General features: G+C 41.8%; 1 protein-coding gene across 3 annotated transcripts in view; it reads left to right on the top strand.

Annotated features, from left to right (window-relative positions):
- The window catches only part of RORA (RAR related orphan receptor A), a 760,993-nt gene that overhangs the window by 550,733 nt on the left and 185,944 nt on the right, over positions 1 to 24,316 (top strand). For all 3 annotated transcript variants that reach the window (XM_051821924.3, XM_051821923.3, XM_089310499.1), the window contains one exon: positions 17,864 to 17,893. In XM_051821924.3, coding sequence (XP_051677884.1) covers positions 17,864 to 17,893 — 30 coding nt within the window. The remainder of the gene's footprint in view (positions 1 to 17,863; positions 17,894 to 24,316) is intronic.

Here is a 24,316-nt window from a genome sequence, read left to right as displayed (position 1 = left end):
CCAGCATCATCAAGACAGGTGCAAAACGTGTTACACTCTAATGTCATGACAGTTGCTAAGCCATAGGAATTTTTCAGCTCCATTTCACTCTTATGGGACCACTGTTTCTCATGTGGTCCCTCATTGACTGGAATGTCGCTATGTAGAAGAGGTCCCTGTCACATACATACTATGATGGATATTGTCACACAAAAAAGTCAACACAGGGTCAAGTGTCCAAACATGAAAAGGGAATTGTTAATGGCTGGATTAATACAGCCTGAATTTTTTCTGTGCCCCTAAAATACTTTTTGCTTCTGAATTTCATGAATATGAAGATCTGAGTTTAGGCTTCCTCAGGGAGAAGAGATGACTTTAGGAATATAGGTTGGGTTGATGCAAAAATGCATGGCCAAGATAGTGTTTGTCCTAGAAGTTAATTTGCTGGTTAAGACATCTGTATCATCCATTGGAGTCCCTGGATTCAAAGCCCAACTCCAGTTCCTGACTCCAGCTTCCTGCTAATGCAGACCCTGGGAGGCATCAAGTGATGGCTCAAATAAATGGATTCTTGCCACCTGTGTGTGAGACACAGATTAAGTTCCTGGGTCCCAGCTTTGGCTGACCCAGCCCCAGCATTTGAAGAGTGAACCAGTAAATAGGAGTGCTCTGTCTATCTCCCATTCTCTCTCTCTCAAATAGTATGCTTTTAAAATATGTGGATGGAGTAGAATTTGAACACCCATGAAGGAGGCTTTGGCTGATACTAGTATACTTTTTCTCCTAAGCTTCCTGAGTGCAGGGATCATTGTTACCTTGTTTACTGCTGTATCCCCCCGACCTGACCTAATGCCTGGCTGTAATAGGGGGCATGGAGAACAGTTATGCAGGCAGCCAGGGGAAGCAGGGCATATAGATGCCTGAGTTTTTTATGCAAACCAGTTCCACTTTGTACTGGACGATCAAGTTATCCATACATTATCCATTAGTGAAATGGTCAAATAGGTTCAAGCTTTTCTTTGGCTCTGTAGACCTTGAGTGAAAAAGATTCTGGGACCAATTAGTGACAGCTCTGAAATTAGAGGTAACTTACAGCTACCTCACTGGGTAGGGGTTGCTATCCAAATCCATCAAAGTATTGAGAGTGCTATTTTTGCATTATGTGGGTGAAAGGGCAGAGAATGGAACGCATAGCTGTGTATAGCAAAGTTGGTCTTCATGCATTTGGCTAGTACAATATCCTAAGGGCCCAGTCTGTCACTCCAGCAGCTAGGAGTGTCCTCCAGGCTGAGCGAGGCCCTTTCCAAGCTGAACATCGCTTGCTCATAAATACAGGGAGTGGAATCAAGAGCATTTACTTATACAGTGGTCAACCATCTAAATCTGGTTTACCAGATCCAAACTGCACAAAAAGAGAAGGAATAAGCAGAATGTAAATCTAGGAGAGCCTACTGGAGGAAGGTTGATGAGGAAAGGAGTGGAGACCACAGGGAACTCTTTGAAACCAGGATTCTGGTGTTACCTTGATACCTTTGGCTTCTGTTGTTAAGTTTGGGAGGAACACATAAAGGATTCAGCCAGGTATCAATGGAGAAGAAAAACTAATTTCAGTGATTACTGAGAAAGGTTACTTAACTGAACTCTGGCCCCAGCCCTGCCATCCAGAGACCACTTGATCTTGGACACATCCCTTCTCCTTTCAGACACTCAGTTTCCTCATTGAAAAAAAAAATGGTTCTAAAATATTCTCAGTGTTCATTTGACAGAGGGAGATGACAAAATCAGAAGGTGGCTGGAAAATATGCTGCCAGCTATAACGGATCTGTTGTTAGAATAGTCGGCTGCAAAGTGGCCTTGAACTGCCTTCAGATGAGTTTCAAAATGTAGCACTCAAAAAAAAAAAAAAAAAATGACTGATGGGTAAATCCTCCAAGTGCTTTGAACAAGGGTGGGAAAGATGAATTGAAACTCTCTGCAGAGGAACTGAACTGTGGCTTAGAGACCACCACCTGCCTCCTTCTAGCTGCTTCAGAGAAGCTACTAGATTTCTGTTTCTCCTTTGAGATCACTGACCAAGGGACTTCTTAGGATTCTGTTTCTGTTTCCATGTACCCGAGCTGACCTGCTTTTTAAGAGTGGCTCTTATTTCCTACCTGCCACTGATGGGATTCCTACTCCAGCCAATAAACCATGGGCTACCAAGGACTAAAGGAACCAAGCCAAAGGTTGTCGGAGAGGGCAGATCCATGAAAACTAGAGTAAAAAGGTGGTGGAGGCCCCAGGAGTGTGGGTGGTGGGGATTCCAAGTCCAGGTATTCTGATTGATTTCTCCCGACATGTTTCCTTCCCTGGGACACAGCAAATTCCAGTCCCAATGAATTTATGTTCCTGAAGTACCAAGGTTGGCAAAACATGATAGGAAAGCCTAAGAACTCATTAAAAACAATGAGTATTTCTTTTCAAAAGTAACATAAAATGAATATATGTACCAACACAGATGAATTATTGGTATCTTTGGTGTTCTAAAGTATTAAAAGTTTCTTTCAAGAAGTAACACCTTTTTCACTGTTGAGCTAATACTGTTGATGTGTATCGCTGGGTATAGGGAGTTGCTCACACACTCTATGTAAGGGAGACTGAACCTCTTTCTGAAGCTTTCTAGCAAGTCCTTACTGGCTTTAATTTTTTTCTCATGGAAATTTCAAACCTATATAAATGAGAGGGGCAACTGTACAGTCAACTGCCATATACCCCTTGCCCAGATTCAACACTTAAAAGATTCGCCACTTTTTTTTATCTCATCTCCATTCGTTCATTTATCACATTTTTGAGTTTCACAGCCAAAATTTTCGTAACTACTACCTGCCCCTTTTTCCTTTGTTAAACTATTTTAATGTTTATTTATTTCCATTTATTTAAAAGGCAGAGCAACAGAGAGAAAGAGACAGATATCTTCCATCCACTGGTTCATTCCCTAAATGCCTACAATAGCCAGGGCTGGGCTAGGCTGAAGCCAGAATCCCTGAACTCCATCCAAGTCTCCCACAAGGGCACAGAGCCCCAAGCATTTGAGCCATCTTCTGCTGCCTTCCAGAACACCTTAGCAGGAAGCTGGATTAGAAATTGAGGAGCTGTGACTTAAGCCAGCATTCTGATATGGGCTGTGGGTGTCCTAAGCAGTGGCTTAACCTGCCATGCCACAATGCCGTTCCACTAAACCATTTGAAAGCAGACCCTGAACATGGCATCATTTCATCCCTACATATTTCAGTGTGTGTCCCCTTGAAGTGAAATGCCTGATACACTCAATTTTCCCCCTTTTTCAAGACCACTCAGAAAATTTTTGTAATGGTTATTTTGTTTTGTTTTCTGGACCCACTATATAGCAAAACTTCATTTCCCTTTCTTTTCTTTTTTTTTTTAGATGAGTTTTATTTATTTGAAAGGCAGAATAACAGAGAGAAAAGCAGAGACAGAGACAGACAGAGAAAGAGATCTTCCATCTGTTGGTTCACTCCCCAAATGGCTACAATGGTTGGGGCTGGGCCAGGCCAAAGCCAGGAGCCCAGAACTCCAGCTGGGTCTCCTGTGTTGGTAGTAGGGGTCCAGTTCTTGAGATGTCATCTACTACTTTCCTGGGCACATTAGCAGGGAACCAGATTGGAAGCAGAGTAGCCAGTTGTTTAACCAGCACTCTGATGTGGAATGCTGGCATTGTAAGTAGTAGCTTACATCACTGGGTCACAACACTGGCCCCATCACTTTCCCTTTGTGTGTCGCACCCATACACATGCCTGGGTGGTCCGAGCATGTATGAGTTAAGAAATAATGTTATTTCATTCAAGGAGAATGACCCAAGTCTCACATATCAAGTAATGATAATAATAAACTAAGCATTTTAAGTTGCAGGCATAAAAATATTAAACAAAGTTATATATATTTTAAAAGCAGTTAAAAAAAAAGTGTGGTAAAGAGGATTTTACCAAACTGCAGTTTCCAATCTAACTCCGTGGCAATGGCACCCTGATATTTATTTAAAATCACTTTGAGTAGGTAGGACATTGTTAAACACAAGTTAACCTCTAAGCAGTTATATCTAAAACCCTGAGTACTGAAATCATTGTTAACAAAATAGTTATCTCCATCTCAGAAAGGGGAAAGCTAAGCTCTCTGATTTGCCATGGATGAGAAATCAGCAGGCCCTGCTTCTTGCTACAGCATATGGTTAAGTGGAAATTTTTCTGTAGGTTCTTTATTATCCCAGAGCCAATATGAGATTAGCTTTACAAGTTGGGTTATAACCTTTACAGCTTCTGTGTTGGGGATCCGTTAACAAGATCATAAAGATCTTTCCAACAGATGAAGCATGCGTGCCCTGTGTTCAGCTCTGGTAATGACCAAATCGATTTTATCAGAAGGGTTTCAAAGAGGCATTTTAACTTTTCTATTGATTGCCTCACCTCCGCTTTGGGTCCTGGGGTCAGTGTGTGTTCTCCACTGCTGCCTCTGTGTGTTACCTTCCGGAATCTCTCCTCCTGCACAAACCTCTCCTTTCCCACCCCCAGGCCGTCTCATTTAGCCCTTGCCTCACCATCTGTATAGGCTGCTCCCATGTTCTCTGCACACTTCCAGAGACTTTGCTGTCTCCATGGGTAACTGCATTATGCCGTCTTCATGCATTCATTCAGTTCATGTTTGAGCTTCATTCATTCATTCAACAACAAAATTTTTTTAGCTCCTGTGTGCCCGGCACCATGCTAAAAGCCCTACAAATACAGCAGTCAACCAAGGAACACTAAGTCTCTGCCTCAGGAGTTGAGTGTTGGGGAGACATCCAACAAGTATATAAGGAATGTCAGAAGAAGAGAAAGATGTGAAGAAAAAGGAAATCAGAGAATGGGCTGGGGAATGTAGTTCTCCATGAGCTAATGGGAAAGCCTTCTGGAAAGAGTGACTGTTGAGCAGAGACCTCAGTGGATATGGAAGGGCCTGTAGGAGCTTTGTACCAGGAAGAATCACCAGCAGAAAGAACATGGGGCAAGAACAAGGTTAAGCTTTAGAGAAAACTCAAGAAGCTTAGTGTGGGAGAGAGAGATGGATGAAGCACAGAGGAGGACTGTAAAATGGAAAAAGACTGGCGGGGTCATGCAGGACCTTAATCTAAACCATGGAAGGCATTGAGGGGGGACTGACATGATCTGGATCACATGAAGCTTCCAGATATACAGCGACATTGCTCATGGGTGCAGGTGAGGCGTCCTGTGTAGTAATACAGAGACTTGAACGTATCCAGCCTCAGAGCCTGTAGAGCTTTGTGCTACTCCCTACTCTACCCCTAGTTCATAAGTCGACTTGGAGCTAGTCCCCTGATTGCCCTGAGTCCCTGTTTTCTGCTTTGTTTCAGGGAGAGGTACACTTCCTCAAGCCTTTTGCACATCTAACACATTTGGTGGTTGGAAGCTGTAAACCAGAATTATTTCCTATTCTTTAGGGTAAAATTAAAAACTGCTAAACGAAGAGACTCTAGGACACAGTCAGTTCTATGAAGTAGATGTTTGCTTTGTTCTCTGATATTTGAGCCAGGGCAACTCTGCTCACAAGGTTGTCTGGGACCCAGCGTCTTGTCTGGGTCAACTTCTGTCTCCAAAGGTGGCTTTGCCAAGTGCTTGGAATTGGATTATGGCCTCATCCCAGTTGCAGTCCATGAGAAAAGAAAGTGAGAAGATATCTAAGAGCAAGAACTCTCCTTCTAAGTGACATGGAAGTTGCCCATTTCTCCTCTGCTTGTGTTTCTTGGTGAGAACCTGGCCATACCAAGCTCTAAATGAGTCTGTGAGTCAAGTTCCAGCAAGGTGGTTATGTGCCCACCTAAAACTTGACTGCCACAAAAGAATGGGGGTGTAGATTTGGAGGTGAAACAAGATATCCCACCCTGGTTTTAAAAGATCCCAGTTGATTGTCAAATACACTAAACTCATAAAATTTCCTAGAGCTTTGTATTAATTTCATGCAGCTTCTATAACAACCTGGGTTGCTTAAAACAATAATGTTCTCTAATGGTTTTGGATGCTTGACATGGCAAGACAGGCTCTAGAGAATAGATGCTGGAAGCTTCTGTCCTGCCTTCTGCAAACTGCTAGCCATCCTGGGCATCCTGGACTTGCTCCTGCGGCACCCAGCTTTCCATGTCCATCTTCATGTGGCCTTCTTCTCTGTGTGTCTCTGTGTGCTGCTGTCTCCCTGGATTCAAAATTCCCCTTCTTCTTTAGAGATAGCAGTCATTGGACTTAGAACCCACCTTAGTTCAGGATGACCTCATCTTCATTGCCTCTGTAAAGATGAGATTTCCAGTTAAGATCATACTCACATGTCCTGGGGTTGAGTACCTGAAGAGATTTTAGGGTGGAAGGGGTGCAGTTCAATCCATTAAAATCTTAAGACTAAGAGAAAAAAACTAAAAGAATGATTTAGAAGAGATAAACTATACCCATTGAAATCAAATAGATGATGAGGAGATATATTAATCTTCTGAAGCTCTGTGCTACTGACATGACCCAACTCAAGGTTATCTGGATCTTTTCCCTTCCTTTTTCTATAGAGCGTGCCAGTGAATTGCTATCAAATGCATTGCTCTAAGATAATCTGTGCAGTTGATAGAATCCAATGACAGATGACAGCTTTCAGCTTTTCACTGTCTATAGCAATTGATGATCACAACAAACCCATGAAGAAAGTATTCTTTTAAAAAGAAAGATTTATTTTATTTACTTGAATGGCAGAGTTATGGAGAGAGAGAGAGAGAGAGAGAGAGAGAGAAAGGGAGAGGAACAGAGTTATCTTCCATCTGGTGGTTCACTCCCCAAATGGCTGCAATGGCCAGAGTTGAGCCAGGCCAAAGCCAGAAGCTAAGAGTTTCATCCAGGTCTCTCATGTGGGTGCAGGGGCCCAAGCACTTGGGTCATCCTCTGCTGATTTCCCAGGTGCAGTAGCAGGTAGCTGGATTGGAAGTGGAGCAATTGGCACTCAAACTGGTGCCTGTATGGGAAGCCATCCCACTACACCACAGCACTGGCCCTGGGAAGAAAGTATCCCTGCTTGCAACCTATTGAAGTTGAAACTGAGGCTCAGGCCAAGTCACTTGCCTGGAATGAAATGGCGACTTGGTGGTGAAGCTGCACCTGAGACCTGGGTTTTCCTGTCTTTAGAGATCCTGCCATTTACATTGCATGGTGCAAGTCCCAGGGATTTTCCAAGGGGATGCTGATAGAAGGCTCAGTCTTACCTTCAGGGATTTATCAGTCTCTGGGGCTGCACCTGCTCAGTGCAGGTCTCCTTTGTTGGCTTTGTTGCTGCTGTGTGTTGATAGTACAAGGGGTCTTCAAGAAGGTCATGGAAAATGTATAGTATGAAAAAAAATCTGTGCATAAATTTTGATATTTTGTACCTCAGGAAGCTTATCTTTTCACTCCGTCTTCCATGAACTTACTGAAGTTATCTTGCATAATCATAGCCCTGTGGTCATCAGCTTAGGCAAATTTCTATTTTTTTGCTGGAAGAGGGTCATTTTCTTTTTTTTATTTTTTTTAAGTTTTATTTTTATTTTTTTGACAGGCAGAGTGGACAGTGAGAGAGAGAGACAGAGGGAAAGGTCTTCCTTTTGCCGTTGGTTCACCCTCCAATGGCCGCCGCGGCCAGCGCACCACGCTGATCCGATGGCAGGAGCCAGGTGCTTCTCCTGGTCTCCCATGGGGTGCAGGGCCCAAGCACTTGGGCCATCCTCCACTGCACTCCCTGGCCACAGCAGAGAGCTGGCCTGAAAGAGGGGCAACCGGGACAGAATCCGGCGCCCCGACCGGGACTAGAATCCGGTGTGCCGGCACCGCTAGGTGGATTATTAGCCTATTGAGCCGTGGTGCCGGCCTGGAAGAGGGTCATTTTCCCAGGAGTCAAAAGGTGTCTAACATCAGTGTGCAGGTCTCTCACGGCGTTCTAGAGCATTAGCTAAAACACAGTGAACAAAGCAAGGATGATTTTTAGACCTTCGTCAACAAATTGATTATGCTGACTGTTTGATCAAGTGTTATCAGATTGTACATCACCACGGGGCCCTCCCACTTGTAGCCAGCCTTGCCATCACACTTCCACTGCAGACTTCACAAGAGGTGCCCTAGAAAGTATGACGCAATTAGTAGTTGCCATAGGAAACTAGGTCTCCTAAGGGTCACAAAGAGATATTGGCAATAATAAAAACTGATATTAAGTCAACACTGCCATTTGGTATTTCGCTTTATCCTCATAGCAACCATGTGAAGTAGACATTTTAAGATTAACTTTCTTTTTATTGAAATTTTATTTGTACAGTTTTATTATAGAAATTTTAGAAAATATAGACAAAACTCATCCATAATTCCTCCACCCAGATAACCACTTTCAATAATTTGGTGTATACGTTTCAGTCTTTGGGCTATATATATTTTTAATTTTCAATTTTGTTATTTATATAAAGGGAACAATGTCATGTATTTTATGATACCTCTTACCCTTCTTACTCCCATTCCTTTGTTATTTTTATTTTAATTTTTACAATGACATACTTTAAATTTACTTTATAATCACAAGCCTAGCCCTCCACTAAATAAAGAATTCAACAAGTAATAAATAGAAAAGCCACTGTTTCTCAAGAGTATAGATGAGGGCAGCATATGATAATCTAATCTCAAAATGTCAATTTTACATTTGCTTTATTCTTTCTTTTTTGACAGAACGATTGCACACTTTGCCTTGGGGCTTTGGATGTTTTTGTTTTGCATGATACAGCTGGAACATTTTTCTCTGTGACTCATTTTGATGCTGGTAGAGTATTCCATTACAGAGACATACCATGGTTTCCTTAAGTCATTCTCTACTGTTGGCATTGGGGTAGTTTCCCTACCACCCCCAATCACTGCTAATATTTTGCTGATATAAACAATGCTATCATGAAAACACTGTGTATATCCACAATCAGTTCCTAAGGTTACATTTCTAGTGGTGGAATTTTAGAAAGAATAGAGAAATCTTTCTGCTCTCCTTTTAGAGATGAGAAAAACTGAGGCTTGGACAGAGAATCTCACCCAAAATTACACAGCTGGTGAATGGCATGGCTGGGAGTACAGTCCAGGTTTCCTGCTTCTAACTCCCATGTTGCAAAAGTAGCTTCTGTAGCTATTCTAACCATGACCGTATTCTTGATCAGATCTGCGACTACAGGATAAGTATCCTGATGGCTGCTTTCTTTTCTTGAGTTGTTATCCAGCCATGGTCAAACCAGATGAACTGCCCAAAATTCTGTATTCACCGGGGAGTAGGGAGGCTATAAACAGTAACAATCTGTGATTTAATGACTAATAATTGCATCAGTTTTCCCATGTTCTTCAAGATGATGGTGATAATGCTGGCATTTTGTGAAATCCTTTATGTCCCCTTGGTATCCCATCGATTTGGGAATAACTGAAGTTGCCTCACTAGCTCCACATATTTGTTTGATATCCCATTAAATCCTGGGTTTTACCCTTCAACTGGTCTAACAGTGGAACTCATTTCCTCCAGATCTCCAGCCAAATCCCCATTGTTTCACCTTGGCCAAGTCCCTCTCTGCTGTAGGTGATTGAGGGCCTGAGGCAACCTGCGGGACTCTTTCCCGCTTCAGCAGCCGCACTCATACTGCGCTGGTCCGTCTTTGTTTTGCCATCAGCAGCAGACTTTGGTTTGGGAGGTGGCAGACTAGGTGGTGTCTTCTGTCTTTACTTGCTTTGCCTTGGTAATGCTAATCAGGATCCATGCTCCAGGAGATATGAGTTAGGTTGTTTATATAAGGACAATACTAATGTATGCACAGTGTCCATAGCGTCTGAACTGCTGTGGGGCCAGAAACTCCATAATCTTTGGGTCATCCTCATCCAACCAGTTCTGGTAGCTTCCACTTTGAGGATTGCAGCTACCTCGACATATTCGATAACATCCAGCTGAGTCACCTACAGATAATACAAGTCCATACTTGCTCATCTTAGTGGCAAAGATAAACAATTTCAACAGATTTCAGAGGTACATAAAGAAAGAGCTTCCTGGAAAAGCATACTGGTTTTTACCTGAGTTGATTTATTGACTTATAAGATAAAACTTCACCATTCTGAAAGGCTAAGCAGTAAGTGTTGAGATCAGTTCCCACCTGCCCAGAGCTCTAAGATCAAATTTAAATCAAGCAAGAAATATCTAATGGGTAGCGCCATTTTCAATACCAAGGCTCAATAAAAAGCAAGCGATGTGAGAGGATAAGGCTTCTTCTGGTTCTTTCTGTACATTAGTGCTGATTTGGCACCACCAGCTGATAACAGAAGTTCCCTCCTGAAGTCTGGACTTACTGTGGTGCATTGAAGAGCAGTCTCTGAGAGAAATGGTGGACGTTTCCTCAGTAGATGTGGTCTCACGATGTGCCTCTCGCATAGACTGATGGTCCCTCCAGGTCGCCTTGGCTGGGACATCCAGAATGAGGCTTTGTCCTTGGGACTGTTTTGCTACAGATAAAGACCAGACTTGAAAGAAGGCATGCCTCTGGTATGCCTGTCCAAAAAATTAAAAGGTATTTGTGGGCACAAATGTTAGGAAATATGCCCTAGAGATGGAGGGCAATCACACAAAAATAATTTTTTAATTCAAAACAACAGAAAAAAGTTCCCATTACCCCTACTCATAATCATTTTTCAAAGTAAAAGGATTTTTTTTTTCCTGGTGTAAAAAGCACCTTGGTTAGTGAAAAGGGCTGAATTATTATTACTGAAGCAGCTCAGCCTAGGCTCAGATCTAACAGTAAAAGAAACCTCACATTAAAGTATTCTTAACATTCATAATTAGTATTTCTAAATGATTTTTAAAGGCTTTTTATGCAATTACAAAATGTTTGATTGTCGTAACACTGCTGATGCTTTGATGCCTTGCGCATGTTGTCCTTGGTCCCGGCAACCCTGGCACGTAATTTATTTCTCTTTTGAGTGAACTCTAAGCATTAGTGTCCATTAAGAATTTTTGAAACAAAGTCCAGAGATTACTTGGAGCACTTTCAGTAATATGTACTGATTATCATTAATAGTTCCTTTGTCCTAGACAAGGACATTGTTTTGTAACATCATTTTGTTTGGCAAGGCCTTACAGAGGCTGTGTTCCTGATCCGCCTCCTGCATAGATTTTCTCCTTGACTGTGTGTAGAACAGAGCAAGCTCATGGGATAAGTCTGGATGGAGGAGGAGGGGGACCCAGGGCCAGCACCAAGGGATTTTTTTTTAATTGGGAAACAGTTGTTAGCCATTCAAAAAAAGAAAGTCTAAATGCTAGACCTTGTTTCTTAGCTAGTGTTCATGTGCCACATATAAATTGCTGTTTTAACTGCCAGCTCCCTACAATGAGGAAGTCAAAGAGAAGTAAGCAGGAGGCACAGTGGCCCCTGGAGACTGCACGCAGCCGCTGCATTGTCTGTGCCGATAACATAGCAAGGAGGAGGAGGAGAAGTGTTCCAATTTTATTGTGAACATTTCTACCTGAGCTCTCAAATGCCGACTTGCCAGGTTATCCACTTATGTTCAGCCAGGGTTAGCCCTCTGCTCGTCTAATGCAAAGTAAGTTTGCAAAATGAATGCAATTAGAAACATCTTAAGTAGGAAAGAAGCACCGTGGCCTGTGTCCCACCTGAACTGTCTTAAGGTTTACCATAAACCTAACACTGCGAACTTTATCCCGATTTGGTGGATATGGAAACAGAGATGCCGAGAGGTTAAGCCACTTGCCTAAGATCTCACAGCTTCAACAATGGCGTCTTGTGAGGAAGAAGAGCAGAACCAGTGAAGGCCATCAGATTTGGAGCCCTTCTTCTGTAGAACTTACAGGGTCAATGCGCCGAGAGCGGCGAGCAGTGAGTTGGGCCGATGAAAGACTGTCGATTGTCACTCAGCTCATCTCTTCCTCCCTACCACATTCCCGTGAAATACAGACTGATAGGTTTGAAAAACTAAAAGAAAACCTTTGCTGCCCTTTTAAGGTATTCTTGGAGTTTTTGAGACGAACACAGATTTTATCCATGTTTGTGACATCTCTGACTCAAGGGTTGTTGTCTCATTGTGGAAGGGGATAAGAGAGGCACCCAGGCTGGATCCCAGAGAAGTGGCAAAGGGGCATCTCTGCAGCTGGAGAGCAGTCCAGGATGCAGGGCCTCTGGAAAGGCTAGCTCAGTAATTGCTTCGTCTGGGGAGGAGGAGAGATGCTATCTCTTATAAAAGACACAAAAAAGTTAAAATTAGCTTGGTACCCAATTGCCTAGAAACCAAGAGACAATAAGAAGTCCATCAGGAAAGTTAATTGGTCCAAGATTTGGCACTGATTGGAAATATCAGATTACGTTCCTAAAGTGCTCTGCTCTGGGATGAGCACAGCTCTGAAACTTTTCCCTGCTGATAACCATGACAGTGATAAATCTGTGGTATTTTCATGACATTTCCTTTGCTTTCCTTTGAAGCATGGTCAGCTAAATAGAGTGAGGCAATCTTGCTCTATTAGAAGCCGTGCTCTGCTTTGAGGGGAGTATTTATAGGGATTTTCCCTCTCAGTTTTAGGGGTATTGATTGGCAATTTAAAAGTGCTGTTGTATTGTTAAGTTAGAAGTTGCTCTAAAGCCTTACCTAAAATTCACCCGTGTGTGTGTGTGTGTGTGTGTGTGTCTGGATGAAGCATTAGGAGTGTCCCAACTTTATCAAAAGGTTCCATTTTTCTCTAGCCCAGATAATTCTGAAAGATCACCCAAGAGAAGTGTATCTTTTACTTATATAACCTTTTGTGAGTACGGCCTTCTTTATTCTTTGGTTTTTGAAGAAAAGAAGAAAAAAAGTTTCAGGGGGTTACCTTTGATTATGAGCTGCATTAGATTTTTTTTTCAGTGAGAAATAGATCTGGCAACCTGTTGCTTAGACAGCAGTGGTTGGGTTTGACCATTTAGAAGCAGGACTATCCGCTAAGGATGGATGAACTAGAAGGATAATTAAGCAATCACGCTGCTCAACTACCTCATTCTACAGATGAGAAAACCAAGGCCCAGAGAAGTTAAATGATTTGCCCATGTCTTCCACTGACTTCACTCTGGACTCTGTGTGTCTGCGTGTTTTCTGCTTAGAAGCTTCGTTCTGCCACTTCACTCACCACAACTCTATGGAGTCCCTGTATCTGCCATGTGTCCTGTTTGAAAAGCACTCGGGAAGGATCTTGGTGCTTTCCCCGGTCACTTGGAATTAAGTCAAAACCCACACAAGAGCTGGACGTGGTTCGAGACCCTTTGGTAATGGAGATAAAAGTCCATCACCCATGCTGATCTGCAGTCCCTTTAGGCAATGCAATCTCTTGCTAGGACAGACATGTCTTCTCTTCACTGTAGAGAGTCCAGAGTCAAAATGGAGTTTGGGGTTTAGAATACAGCGTGAATCTCTATCTCATGCATCTTCATCAAATCTGAACCTTTTGTCTAAAAACCAGAGTGCTGGGCCATGAGTCAGTGAGAAACCCAGGGAGACCATGAGTAGCGATGGCAGAACTTTCAGTGGTATGGGGTAATTCCATTTTGTTCAAATAATGAGGGGTGGGTTGTTCATCCTTTTCACCAAAGTAAATAATTAACATTTGTGTCATTTTCCCAAGTTGGCCAACTCTTTACACATTCTTATTTCACTTTAACTTTTACAACAGTCTTTTAAGTATGTAGTGATAATATATAAACTTAAAGACCAAGAAATTCAGGCCCAGAAACATTACGCAACTTGTCCAAGGTCTCTTAGCCATGAGGCAGGGAAGTGGATGGGCTAAGAATGCAAGCTCAGGTCACTTTAGCTCCAAATCCAGTTACCATAAGAGCTGCCTTTGAAAAGTTTCTTCTATTCTGTTCCTGAGTAGAATGAGTGCTATTTGCCTCTTTAATGCTCTTCATGATTTGTCTCTGGAAAACTTAATGCTACGAAAAATCTTGATGCAGACTGCTCCTGTTCGGTGCTGGTAGCATTAAGTCTAGATAACATTCTTCTGGAGCCTGCAGTTAAGGGCAAAGATTGGCAGTGTGTAACTGCTGTGATCTCATCGTGAATGAGCTCTCTTCCCGGCGAGAAAGACAAGAATCTTGCAACCTCTGAGAAAACGAGAAGAAAAAGGAAAGGGAAGACCACTTAACACTTAAAGACGAGAAAATGGTACTGGGAAGCAAACAGGGCATACATGCTCACTGTGAGTGAAGGCAGAAACAATTGAGGCAGCTGGATTCCTGGCAGAATATTCTCTAATGTTCTAGAATATTCTAGGACACTTGAGCTACAACCCAATGTATGCTCTTGTAGTTGGAGGAACAGTGATTTATACGTATGTGCATCTGAGTGTATCCCTCATGCAAGTTGTGGATGAGGCGTCCCACTTGAAAGCTGGAGGCCAGAACCCTCACAGGTTTAAATTATTGACAAAGATGGCTGCTGAATGGTGTGCCCCAAGGAAAAATCCTTTTTGCATTTTCCCTTTTGAGAAGCATTATCTATGCCAGGGTTTTCAAAGACGTGTTAGGGGCACGCTTCTCATGCAATATTAACTTTCCACAGAGAAACTTTGCATTATGCTAATGAGCCTTCCCTGGGCCTCAGTTTCCCCACTGCTGAAATGCAAAGGCTGTTTTCTACGTGTGTTTGACCTTCTCTGGGGTCATTTACCCTGAAGGACTGGAGACAGCAGTAGAGAAGAACTAGAGAAACTCCAGCCATTAGCGAGCCTACAGTTGTTCTTTTTTCAGGGCAGGAGGATAAAGAGTACATTTGTTTGGCCCATTAAGTTTGTCTTTCTGTGTCTGCATTGTTTTAGTTTATTCACTTTTTGTCTGCAAAAATAGAACTCTGTCTTCTTAGTAGCTATTAAGCACCAAAAAATTAACATAAGGCATTGTCATAATTAGGAGTTGTGATGCCCTTTTAAAAGATACTGTCTTTATGAGAGAGGTGTGTCTTTTAGGCCTTACTCCATAAAGATGTGTGTTTATTAATTGATTAGAGTAGCTTCAAAGTATGTAGTAGATGTAATTTATAACATTTTTGTAGGGTAAGGCTTTCAGATAAAATACAGGATGCCCAGTTCAATTTGAAAGTAAGATAAATGATAAATTGGTATCTGAAATTCAGATAGAACTAGGCATCCTGTATTTTATCTGCTAAATCTGGCAATCCCAAGACAAGTATATCCTTCCAGGTCTGTACATGGCCATTAATTGGCAATTAAGCAGAACTGAAGGACCAAGGGCTTTTGCTGTCACCGGCGGCAAGCTCTCTCCTGGAGACACACAGGAGAAGTTTCATATCCAGGCATGCTACTGTGACCTCCAAGCCCAGGCAGCTTTCCTGGAAAGTATTTCAAAATCTATTATCAGTGTAATCATCATGAAAATATTTGATGAGAACACTGTATCTCGCTGGGTAATAAATTTAAGTAGAAAAACCAAAAAGCAGTGGTATTTTCATCAGGTCTTTGGATGTCAGGAGAAAAGGAGTTCCACACTCAGCGAATATAGATAGGTCTGTTTGGGGCTGTGTTAAATCCAATTGTGTGGAGCTTTTGAATAATCAGGAGTGACAGTCTAAGCACTTTCTCTTCAAAGTGATTTTACAGAAAGCACCATTTCCTAAGGAAAGGACACACAGAGCTCTCATAATGCTGAAAGAGCACTAATCTATCAATTTATTGGTGCCGGTTTCATGAGCTGGAGTTACAAATTGTATTCAGATTTTCAACTTCACTCACTGTAGCTGTTGGGTGGAAGTTCCCTTCGGGTGATAGAAATGATTTCAAAAAATCCTTCAACACTTTTGTAGTTCCCATATGAGAGAGCCTTCAAGGATCTTTGCAGAGTTTCTAACTTCACTTTGCGAAGCCAACTCCAACGTGATGAAAAACAATAGTTTAGTTTTCCTCAATAAAAAAAAAAAAAAAAAGAATTTGAGTTGGGCTATGTAATTTCAGCTTCCCTAAAATTAGGCCTTTGGAAAATTGTGGAGTGGTAAGTGTGTGATTTTGGTCTTGGCGCACAACTTTGGAACTAATTTTTTTTAATGTCTACCATTGGTTTTCTTAACAGATTTCGCTTCTGGACAACATGTTCCATAACTAAGCAACGGGCTTGATGTGGGTGCCAAATTTCTGAACAACTTTTACTTCCCAGAGAAGGGTTAAATAGTTCTCTTAATGACAGGTCTTCAAAGAGGGAGGTGCCTTTCTCTGAAGGGAGGAGAGAACCTCCACTTTGACTATGACCTTGTCTAAACAAGATAAGAGTCGGAGAACTCAAGGGGCTTCCATAGCCTTGGAAACTCATGACTGGTGCATAGGGAGATTACTGATGCCATAAACAGGAGTGTCAATTTGTAAAGTCAACAACAGGAGTCACTGTGCACTTACTCCTCATGTAGGATCTCTGTCCTTAATGTGCTGTACATTGAGGCTTAATGCTATAACGAGTACTCAAACAGTATATTTCACTTTGTGTTTCTATGGGGGTGCAAACGATTGAAATCTTTACTTAATGTACACTAAACTGATCTTCTGTAAAAAAAAAAAAAAAAGAAAGAAAGAAATTATCAATTCCCAACTTGACTCTCACTGGGATTAAACATGACAATAGGTCTGATCTGATTTCATCATCATTTAAAAAAAAATCATCTATTATTCCTCACTTTATGTTTCTGTGTGGGAGCAAACTGTTGAAATCCTTACTTAATGTATACTAAGCTGATCTTCTGTATATTAAGAGAATCGAAAATGAATCTTGATGTGAATGGAAGGGGAGAGGGAGTGGGAAAGGGGAGGGTTGTGGGTGGGAGGGACGGTATGGGGGGGGGAAGCCATTGTAACCCATGAGTCGTACTTTGGAAATTTATATTCATTAAATAAAAGATAAAAAAAAATAGTTCTCTTAATGACTTAAAAAAAAAAAAAAAGTCAAGGTTTACCACAGTTCTTAGTCACAGGCTATACGTGTTCAACAATTTTGTTACTTTGAGCTTCTTTCATATTAAGACTGTCTCCCAAGAAGAATGCATCAAAGAAGCGCTCAAAATGCAGTCTTCCTGAACTGGAAATCGTAGTGTTGGCCTTGAAGCATGCACTCACGCCATCTTTATTCCATCTTATGTGCCAGCTATTGATTAGTTCCTTGTGTCATTGCCATCTGTCAGTCATCCTGGAAACAAAAAAGGTGCTGATGCATGAGTCCTTTTTGGACCTGGGTTCCATACATGATGGTGCCATTGACAGAGAAACAGTAGTACTTCCTCTTCTTAACATGCGCAGACACATAGGTACTTTTGTAGTGTATTTTCTTTGCCATTAAAAGTTATGCTTCATATGAGCAAAAGGGACATTTTCCTTTAAAGGTCTGTTGAATCAATGGCCATAGCGAATTAATTGCCCAAGTGCTCGGTTCAGTCTTGTCTGAGTAGGTTGGCATCACTCTCTTGTGCCTTAAATCTTTCCCACTTGGCCTATAAACATGATCATCTCACCTAGTGAAGATTTAAAAAAAAAATAAGAGCCTCCTGTCATGCTATTTAACCCTGGTTAATTACCGTCCAGGACGTTTCTCTTCACCACAGATTTCTGATACTGGCTGTGTCTTTGATTCGGGGTTGTGTGCCTTTGGGTTGGGTGTCGTGACACTGCCATGTAGAATTAAACCTAATCATTCTCTTCTGTCCCCCTCTGAACAAGATGCACTCCCAAGGCTGCTGTGAAGGACATACAATCAAAGAAACACACACAGGATACCGTCTTACCATTGTTATTTCTTCTCTTCCAGGTATCTCAGTAACAAAGAAGACACATACATGTAAGTAATGCATTTTTTTTTCTGTCCCAAGTTTTCTGAAGAGTTGGAATTCGCATATGTCTGGCTGCTGTGACCCTTCAAGTATAAACTAGTGTTTCAGCTGTGATCCATGGTCAACAGAGGTCATACTTTTCAACCTGTAGTGGTCGGAAGTGGCACATCTCCACCTGTTTGTATTGAGTGTGTGTTGAAGAGAGAGGCTAGACTTGTTCTGATGAATTCTATTGTTTCAAGCCATGAGTCTTTAGAAAAACCATGACATCTAGCCAGGAGGATCAATTACCTACTGATCACCCTTAACGTTGGATCCTTCTGAGAAGAGTTGGTATGTTTTTAGAAAACATCACTTTGATTTCTTTTACACGTTGGTTTCCTTCTCCTCACCACTAGCTCACAAATGAGGCCGTTTTGTACTGGTGTCTGTGGAGCAGAGATACTGACTGGGAAGATAGTGCTGTCGCTCGACCATGGGCACGGCCGGCAAAGGCCCTGGTAAATGGCATCGGTAGTCTCATGTGGAAATGTGTGCTGGATTTATTCTCTGTATTCATCCCACTTCTCAAGCTCAACCACTTTCATCAATTGCCTTCATTCAAACTACACCATAACTTTATAAACTCACGTCAATGTAAGGTGTTGTGATTTGCAAGCTGAGCAATGATGTCTGACTGTGCCTTGAATCTCAGGATGAAACAATACAGCATTGATATAGGCAGCCAACTTTCACTGTTCTTGACCAGCATATTATTCAGGCTTTGCATTAATGGTCTCATGAGAACTTGATGACTATTTTAGACCACAGATATGTGCTTCCTATGAGATGTGTTTGGGCATCCTTTTAAGGCAAGCAGTAGAGATACTTATGGCACAATATAGGGATCACAAGGATGTATCCCCAAATTTTTCCCAATTATACTTTTGAAATTTTTTGTTTCACGTGAAACATTTGGGAGAAAAAAAAAACGTATCTGTGTAGCATCAAAGTAGTTTAGCTTATGAGTCAGTTGATTCTTGAAATCTGCTCTTGGGTTTGTCTGTCTGTCTATCTGTATTTGTAGAAAACAAAAATAGAAAAAAAAATAAACAATTTAAAAAAAACATCCAATTTGATGAATCGTTGCCTGACTTTTAGGGCCCAGTCCTGCTGTCTGTTCACATGGCTCTCTCATGGGCATCCATGGAATGTTTGTTTGAGGAATGATGAAAAGGTCTGGCCCACACTAGATACCTGATCAGGATGGCACCTCCATGTCTCAATGCACAGTTCCAGCTGGCTGTCCCTCCATTAGGGTAGTGTGTGACCCGTAGCTTTTTGGGGGTTGTTTTGTCGTTGTTGTTGTTGTTCTTGCTGTTGTCGGTGCATAATTGAGCTCATGATGACTGAGAGATTGACAGTGCAGGAGACTGAAGTCCTCTGTATATCCGCAGGGCAGGCATGGTACAGAGCGCTTCCTTGCACAGCCTTGCCCATGAGCTCGTCCCTGGCCTGGAGGGACCCACTCTAGAGGTGGTAAGTAATTCAGTCTTTCTGCTAGCTCAGTCCTGGGCCTCTCCCGAACAGGGGCTGATGATTGTGCCTACTGTTTATGGTGGTTTGGGGTATGGACTCCTGGCCACTTGGCGATACACAGAAAGCTACTGTTTGCATTATGACTTGGCTGTTAGAGAAGTGAACAAAACCGCGAGTTCAACTCCATTGGACCTAAAGAGTATACCTCAGCTAATAAGATAACATGAGACAGGGGCCATAGACAATAGCTAATGTGCAAAAGTCCATGACAAAGACATCTGAGGCATTGTCATCCCTGAGAATGATGTCATTGGCCTATTGGAGAAACAATTAACCTGTGGTTGAATTGAATCCATGGAAGGATTTAGGTGACAGCATGAGAGTGGTGGTTAGTGAGGAAAAAAATGGTGTTCCGGTAACAGGTGACTTCACCAGAGGGGCCTTTCATCAAAGGCTTAAAACATTTTATCAGCTGCACCTGCTTTGAAACAAAATCGAGGTAGCTAGAGTAGAATGTGTGCCTTTCTAACTCTGAAAATCAGCAGGAAAATTCTTAGGCAGTAAGCATAACATTAATGTAGAAAGACTTCAAGCTGCCTTTTCGTAATTGACAGATTTAGATGAGAAATCGCGCTGGATTTTTTTGGTTGATGTTTACTTTCATGATTTCAGGGAGAGGGCCCAGAAAAAACTAGCTACATGACAAGCTGGAAAGACTCGTACTTGAACAGACTGTTGGCACCAAACTTTCCACGTGCCAAGGAGAAATTGGGTTGTCCAAGGTGCATGTTAGTGGAAGTCCTCCATGCCACTTAGACGTGGAGATTGTTTTTGTCACCCAGCTCAGCAGGCAGCCCCTGGTATTTCTGATCTTAGCATCTCAACTTGTGTCAAGGAAGAAAATCAATCAGTTCTTTCTCTAATCACATTCACCCAAATGACTTCTTTAGCATCTGTCAGATTTTTCTTGAAAACTGAACTGCCCTAACTTGCCTATTAGTTGTTTCAAGGTGTTAAATTCCAGCTGCTCTTAAATCATCTTGACATCTGTTCTTCAAGAAGTTTCACTATCAGTGAAGTATATGAATTCATTTTTGTACGGTCTCAACATTTCCATTTTAGCCAAGGTTCTAGAAGCCATGGTCAAGACCTGACTACACGATCATGGACAGCTGAAGTCACCCCACATTAGCAATTTCAATCTCAGTATCCTAACTACCCTCACACAGAGAGTGTTCAATTTACAAATTAATATGTACAGTTGCTGAATATATTATCAGACTAGAGTGTCAGCTCACAGGTATGCCAGTCAGAGGTGCAAGAACTACAAAATGAACCTGAATAGTTGTGACACCTGATAATATTTTAGGCCACCTTATTATCTGGAAAGTAGAGGTATTGCGTCTTAAAAAAAGAAAAAAAAAGTCTGTTGAGTGAGTACAACCAGAAATACTCATGAAAGGAAATTTGATTGTTAGTTTCAGAGGGGTCCAGAAATGTTGTCTTTGGGGAAATCAGACTCTCTTGGGTTCCTGAGAAGAGTACCTTAAGAGTTTGTTTTTTTAACTGTAGTGGGCCAATGGGAAAAGGCAGTGTTTTGGGGCTGCTACCACAAAGGCATTCCTGATTGGTCTAGGAGTTCTTACCCGAGTGATGTCCTTTGATTGCTGATAGGAAATGGTGCTGTTGGTTTTTGGTGTGTGCATAAAAGAGAGTTCTTTTGACTTGTGGGATAAGGATGCATTAGATCAGTTTCACACTGTGGTGTGGAAGTTCAACTGAATTTTCATGGTTGATTACCCAGCACTTGTATTTGGTTGGACCCTTTGGAGACTGCCTTTGCTTTGGTGTTTCAGGAGTTTGTTCTGGTCTCTTTCCTGCTGAAGTAGTACCATGTGGATATGAATTTTTTCTTGGAATCAGCCACTGCCTTGGTTTTTGTTATTTGCCAAGGACAACTGGTCATCGACTGCTGACTTCTTCATCCAGCTCAGTTGGATCATTCTGCATTCACTAGCATGTTACAAGAGGACGGATATAGAAGTGAAAAATGCGACAGCATCCTAGCTGTGTGTTCAGCTGCTGGGAAATTTAGCATCATGCACTTGTAGCCTTAGGGAATCTCTCAGACGACCACCCCAGTGCAGCCCAAAAATCCCCAGTAGGTCCCTGGGCTACTTCCAGAGGCATTGGACCATTGTCACTTCCTCCTGTTCTCATCCTTGTTTATTTTCTTTATTCCTCTTGCCCAAGCCTGCCCTGCCTGCTTTACTTCACACTCAGAGACTTACAAATGTTCGAGAAGTGCAAGCTCCTCAGTAGTAAGCAGTCAGGAAAATACGTGTGTCAGTTAAATCCCAACTTGAATTGTGAATTTTCTTCCCAAAAAATCCCAAAATAAAATATGCTTCTGAACCTTCCAAACTATTTTCAGTTTAACACGAATAGCCATGAAAATGTGCTTGAGTATATTTTCAAATGTTTGGTTGCAGCAAGCTGATATTCAAAATATAAAATTAAAGCACTGTATTTTTTATAAAGGGATTTTAGTTTTCAAAGTATTTTAGCACAAATCAGGAAATTTCTTCGTGTGGTAATCTTTTGCATCCATTTTTAAAAGTGCTTATTGTAGTCATTTAAAGTAGACTAGGTAAATATATTCACTCTTCACCCCAGAGACCGGGCTTTGAATTTGACTTAGAGAAAATTAGTGTTGCGGCCTCCACCTCCTCTCCTTAGGCATTTGTTGATATGACAAAATGAACCTAACAATTTGTCACAACTCTTGCCACTTACTCAGGAGACCCAAGAGCTAGAATAACATTTTCTCATTTTCTCTTCCTTTCCTTGGGGCTGTTCTTTTTGATTGTAGACTTTTGGCAACCTCAAACTTGGGGCTCACCCACATTATTTTCACAGTCCAGGAAAATACAGGAACCATTCTTGGCAAAGCTAATGGAAGGTGCTTTGGTGATACAGTTAATAGGTTGCCGTGACAACTCATGTGACTCACAGCCTGACTCACAGCAATCATACTTTCAGTTGCTAGCGGAGTGTTTCATTGGGACGGATGGACGTGACCAAACTTCTGTGAGTAGGACTTCCTCCAGCTGCTGTCTACCCATCGACACACAGGCAGGAGGAGGCCTAACCTGATACTCCCAAAGTAGTTGGGAGGGCTGTTGTGGAGCTTCCTGAGGCTGCTGGCAATCCTAGGAGACATGAAGCTTGCTGGCAACGAGACAAGGCCAAAATACAGGCGCTGGCCTTTAAGAAAGCTCATTCATAGACAACTGTTTACTGAAGCCCTACTGTGTGCTGACAGGAGGCTCTTTACCCTGAAGGACTACTTGAGGATAGGGAATGGGGAGGGGGGAGCACATAGTCACAATAAATAAGTGAAAATACAAAAGCCAAGTAAAACACAAAAACCAGTTGCAGAAGATTCAGCTCATATCTGAAAAGCAGACTAAGCTGGGAGTGTGGGAGAAGAGAAAAGAGTTAGGGAGGCCATCCAGGATTCTGATACTGTGACTCCTGTGTGCAGCCATAAAGTGAAAGGGAAAGAATTAACCTTGGGTGCTAAACAACTATTCCTCCTGCTCACCTCCACCTGTTCTCACCCTGAGTAATACCTATTTAGTCCCTTCGAGACCAACTGGTTTGAGGAAATACAAATCCCTCTGTACAATCTGGAAACATTTGCCTTGTTTGGAGGCAGGCTGTGCCGCCAGAGCCAAGCCATCCTAAGCCTAAAAGGATTTCTCTGTCTCATCTTATTAGAAATGAATGGACCACACCAGGCTCTGCTAAGGGTTCTTCCAAAGCAGAAGATCTGTAGAGCCTTAAACCCACAGTTCATGCTGAGGAAGCTGGGCATTTTGTAGAAAACCAGTATGTAGCTAAATGTTTGCTTTAGAGCATCCGGGTGATTCACGTTAGCTTGGAGGAATAGACCTCAGATGCAGGAATAGAATCTAGTCAAGAAGTAGTTACATTCCCATTTCATAACAGAGGTTCAAAAGGGTGTGCTGAGATGGTGACTGGCTCTGTAAAATCCATGCTCACTTACTAAGGAGAAAAACAAAACTGCCAAATCTACCAGTATTGATCTGTTATTGATAGATTTATTATGCATTCAGTAAACTCGTAGAGACATGACCAGGTTGATCTTTAAAAAAGGGCTAACTCAATAATAACAGTAATAATAGTTATGGTAGAATTTCCAATATCCACTCTCACAACAGCAGAAATAGCAGGTACTGCCACCTACTAAGCAGTTCTCTGATTATAGGCATCAGATTTAATCTGCATCATCTCATTTAATCTTCTTATAAGCATGATTTTTTTTACTAGCCCCCACATTTTAGGTAATAAAAATCTGAGACCTGAGTAATGTAGCTTAAAGAATTGGGAAAAAATAACTTGCTTACTCGCCCAGCTAGTAATGGGCAGAGCCCATACTCAGAATAGAATAGATTCCTTCCTCATGTGCACATAAGTGCTAGACTGTTATTCTAGTATCAACATTAGCTAATGCTAATAAAACAATTAGTGCTAGGAGCTTTTCTAAGCACTTTAGAAGTGTTCATTCATCTGGTCTTTATTGCAACTTGGTGAGGTTAATATACCAGTCTACAGCTGAAAACTGAGGCCCAGGGTCCTACAACTAACTAGTATTTGGTGGAGCCAGGGTTAAAGGCAATCCACAAGAAAGTTCATTCTTTACAGTGGTTCGTCCACTCAGAATTATGGGAAGAATGCCAAATACAACATAGTCACTCCTGCTGTTGACTCAGGTTTTTTTTTTTTTTTTTTTTTTTTACCTTACAACTGTTTTACCTATATAGAGCTTGAAGAACCAACTGACCTTATGAAAGGGAAAAGTTATTTCCACCATATGAAAAGAAAAT

The sequence above is a fragment of the Oryctolagus cuniculus genome, chromosome 12 (assembly GCF_051225735.1).
Source record: "Oryctolagus cuniculus isolate XC-2025 breed Fujian yellow rabbit chromosome 12, ASM5122573v1, whole genome shotgun sequence".
NCBI classification, from domain to species: domain Eukaryota; kingdom Metazoa; phylum Chordata; class Mammalia; order Lagomorpha; family Leporidae; genus Oryctolagus; species Oryctolagus cuniculus.
This window is presented reverse-complemented; position numbering and strand designations above follow the sequence as displayed.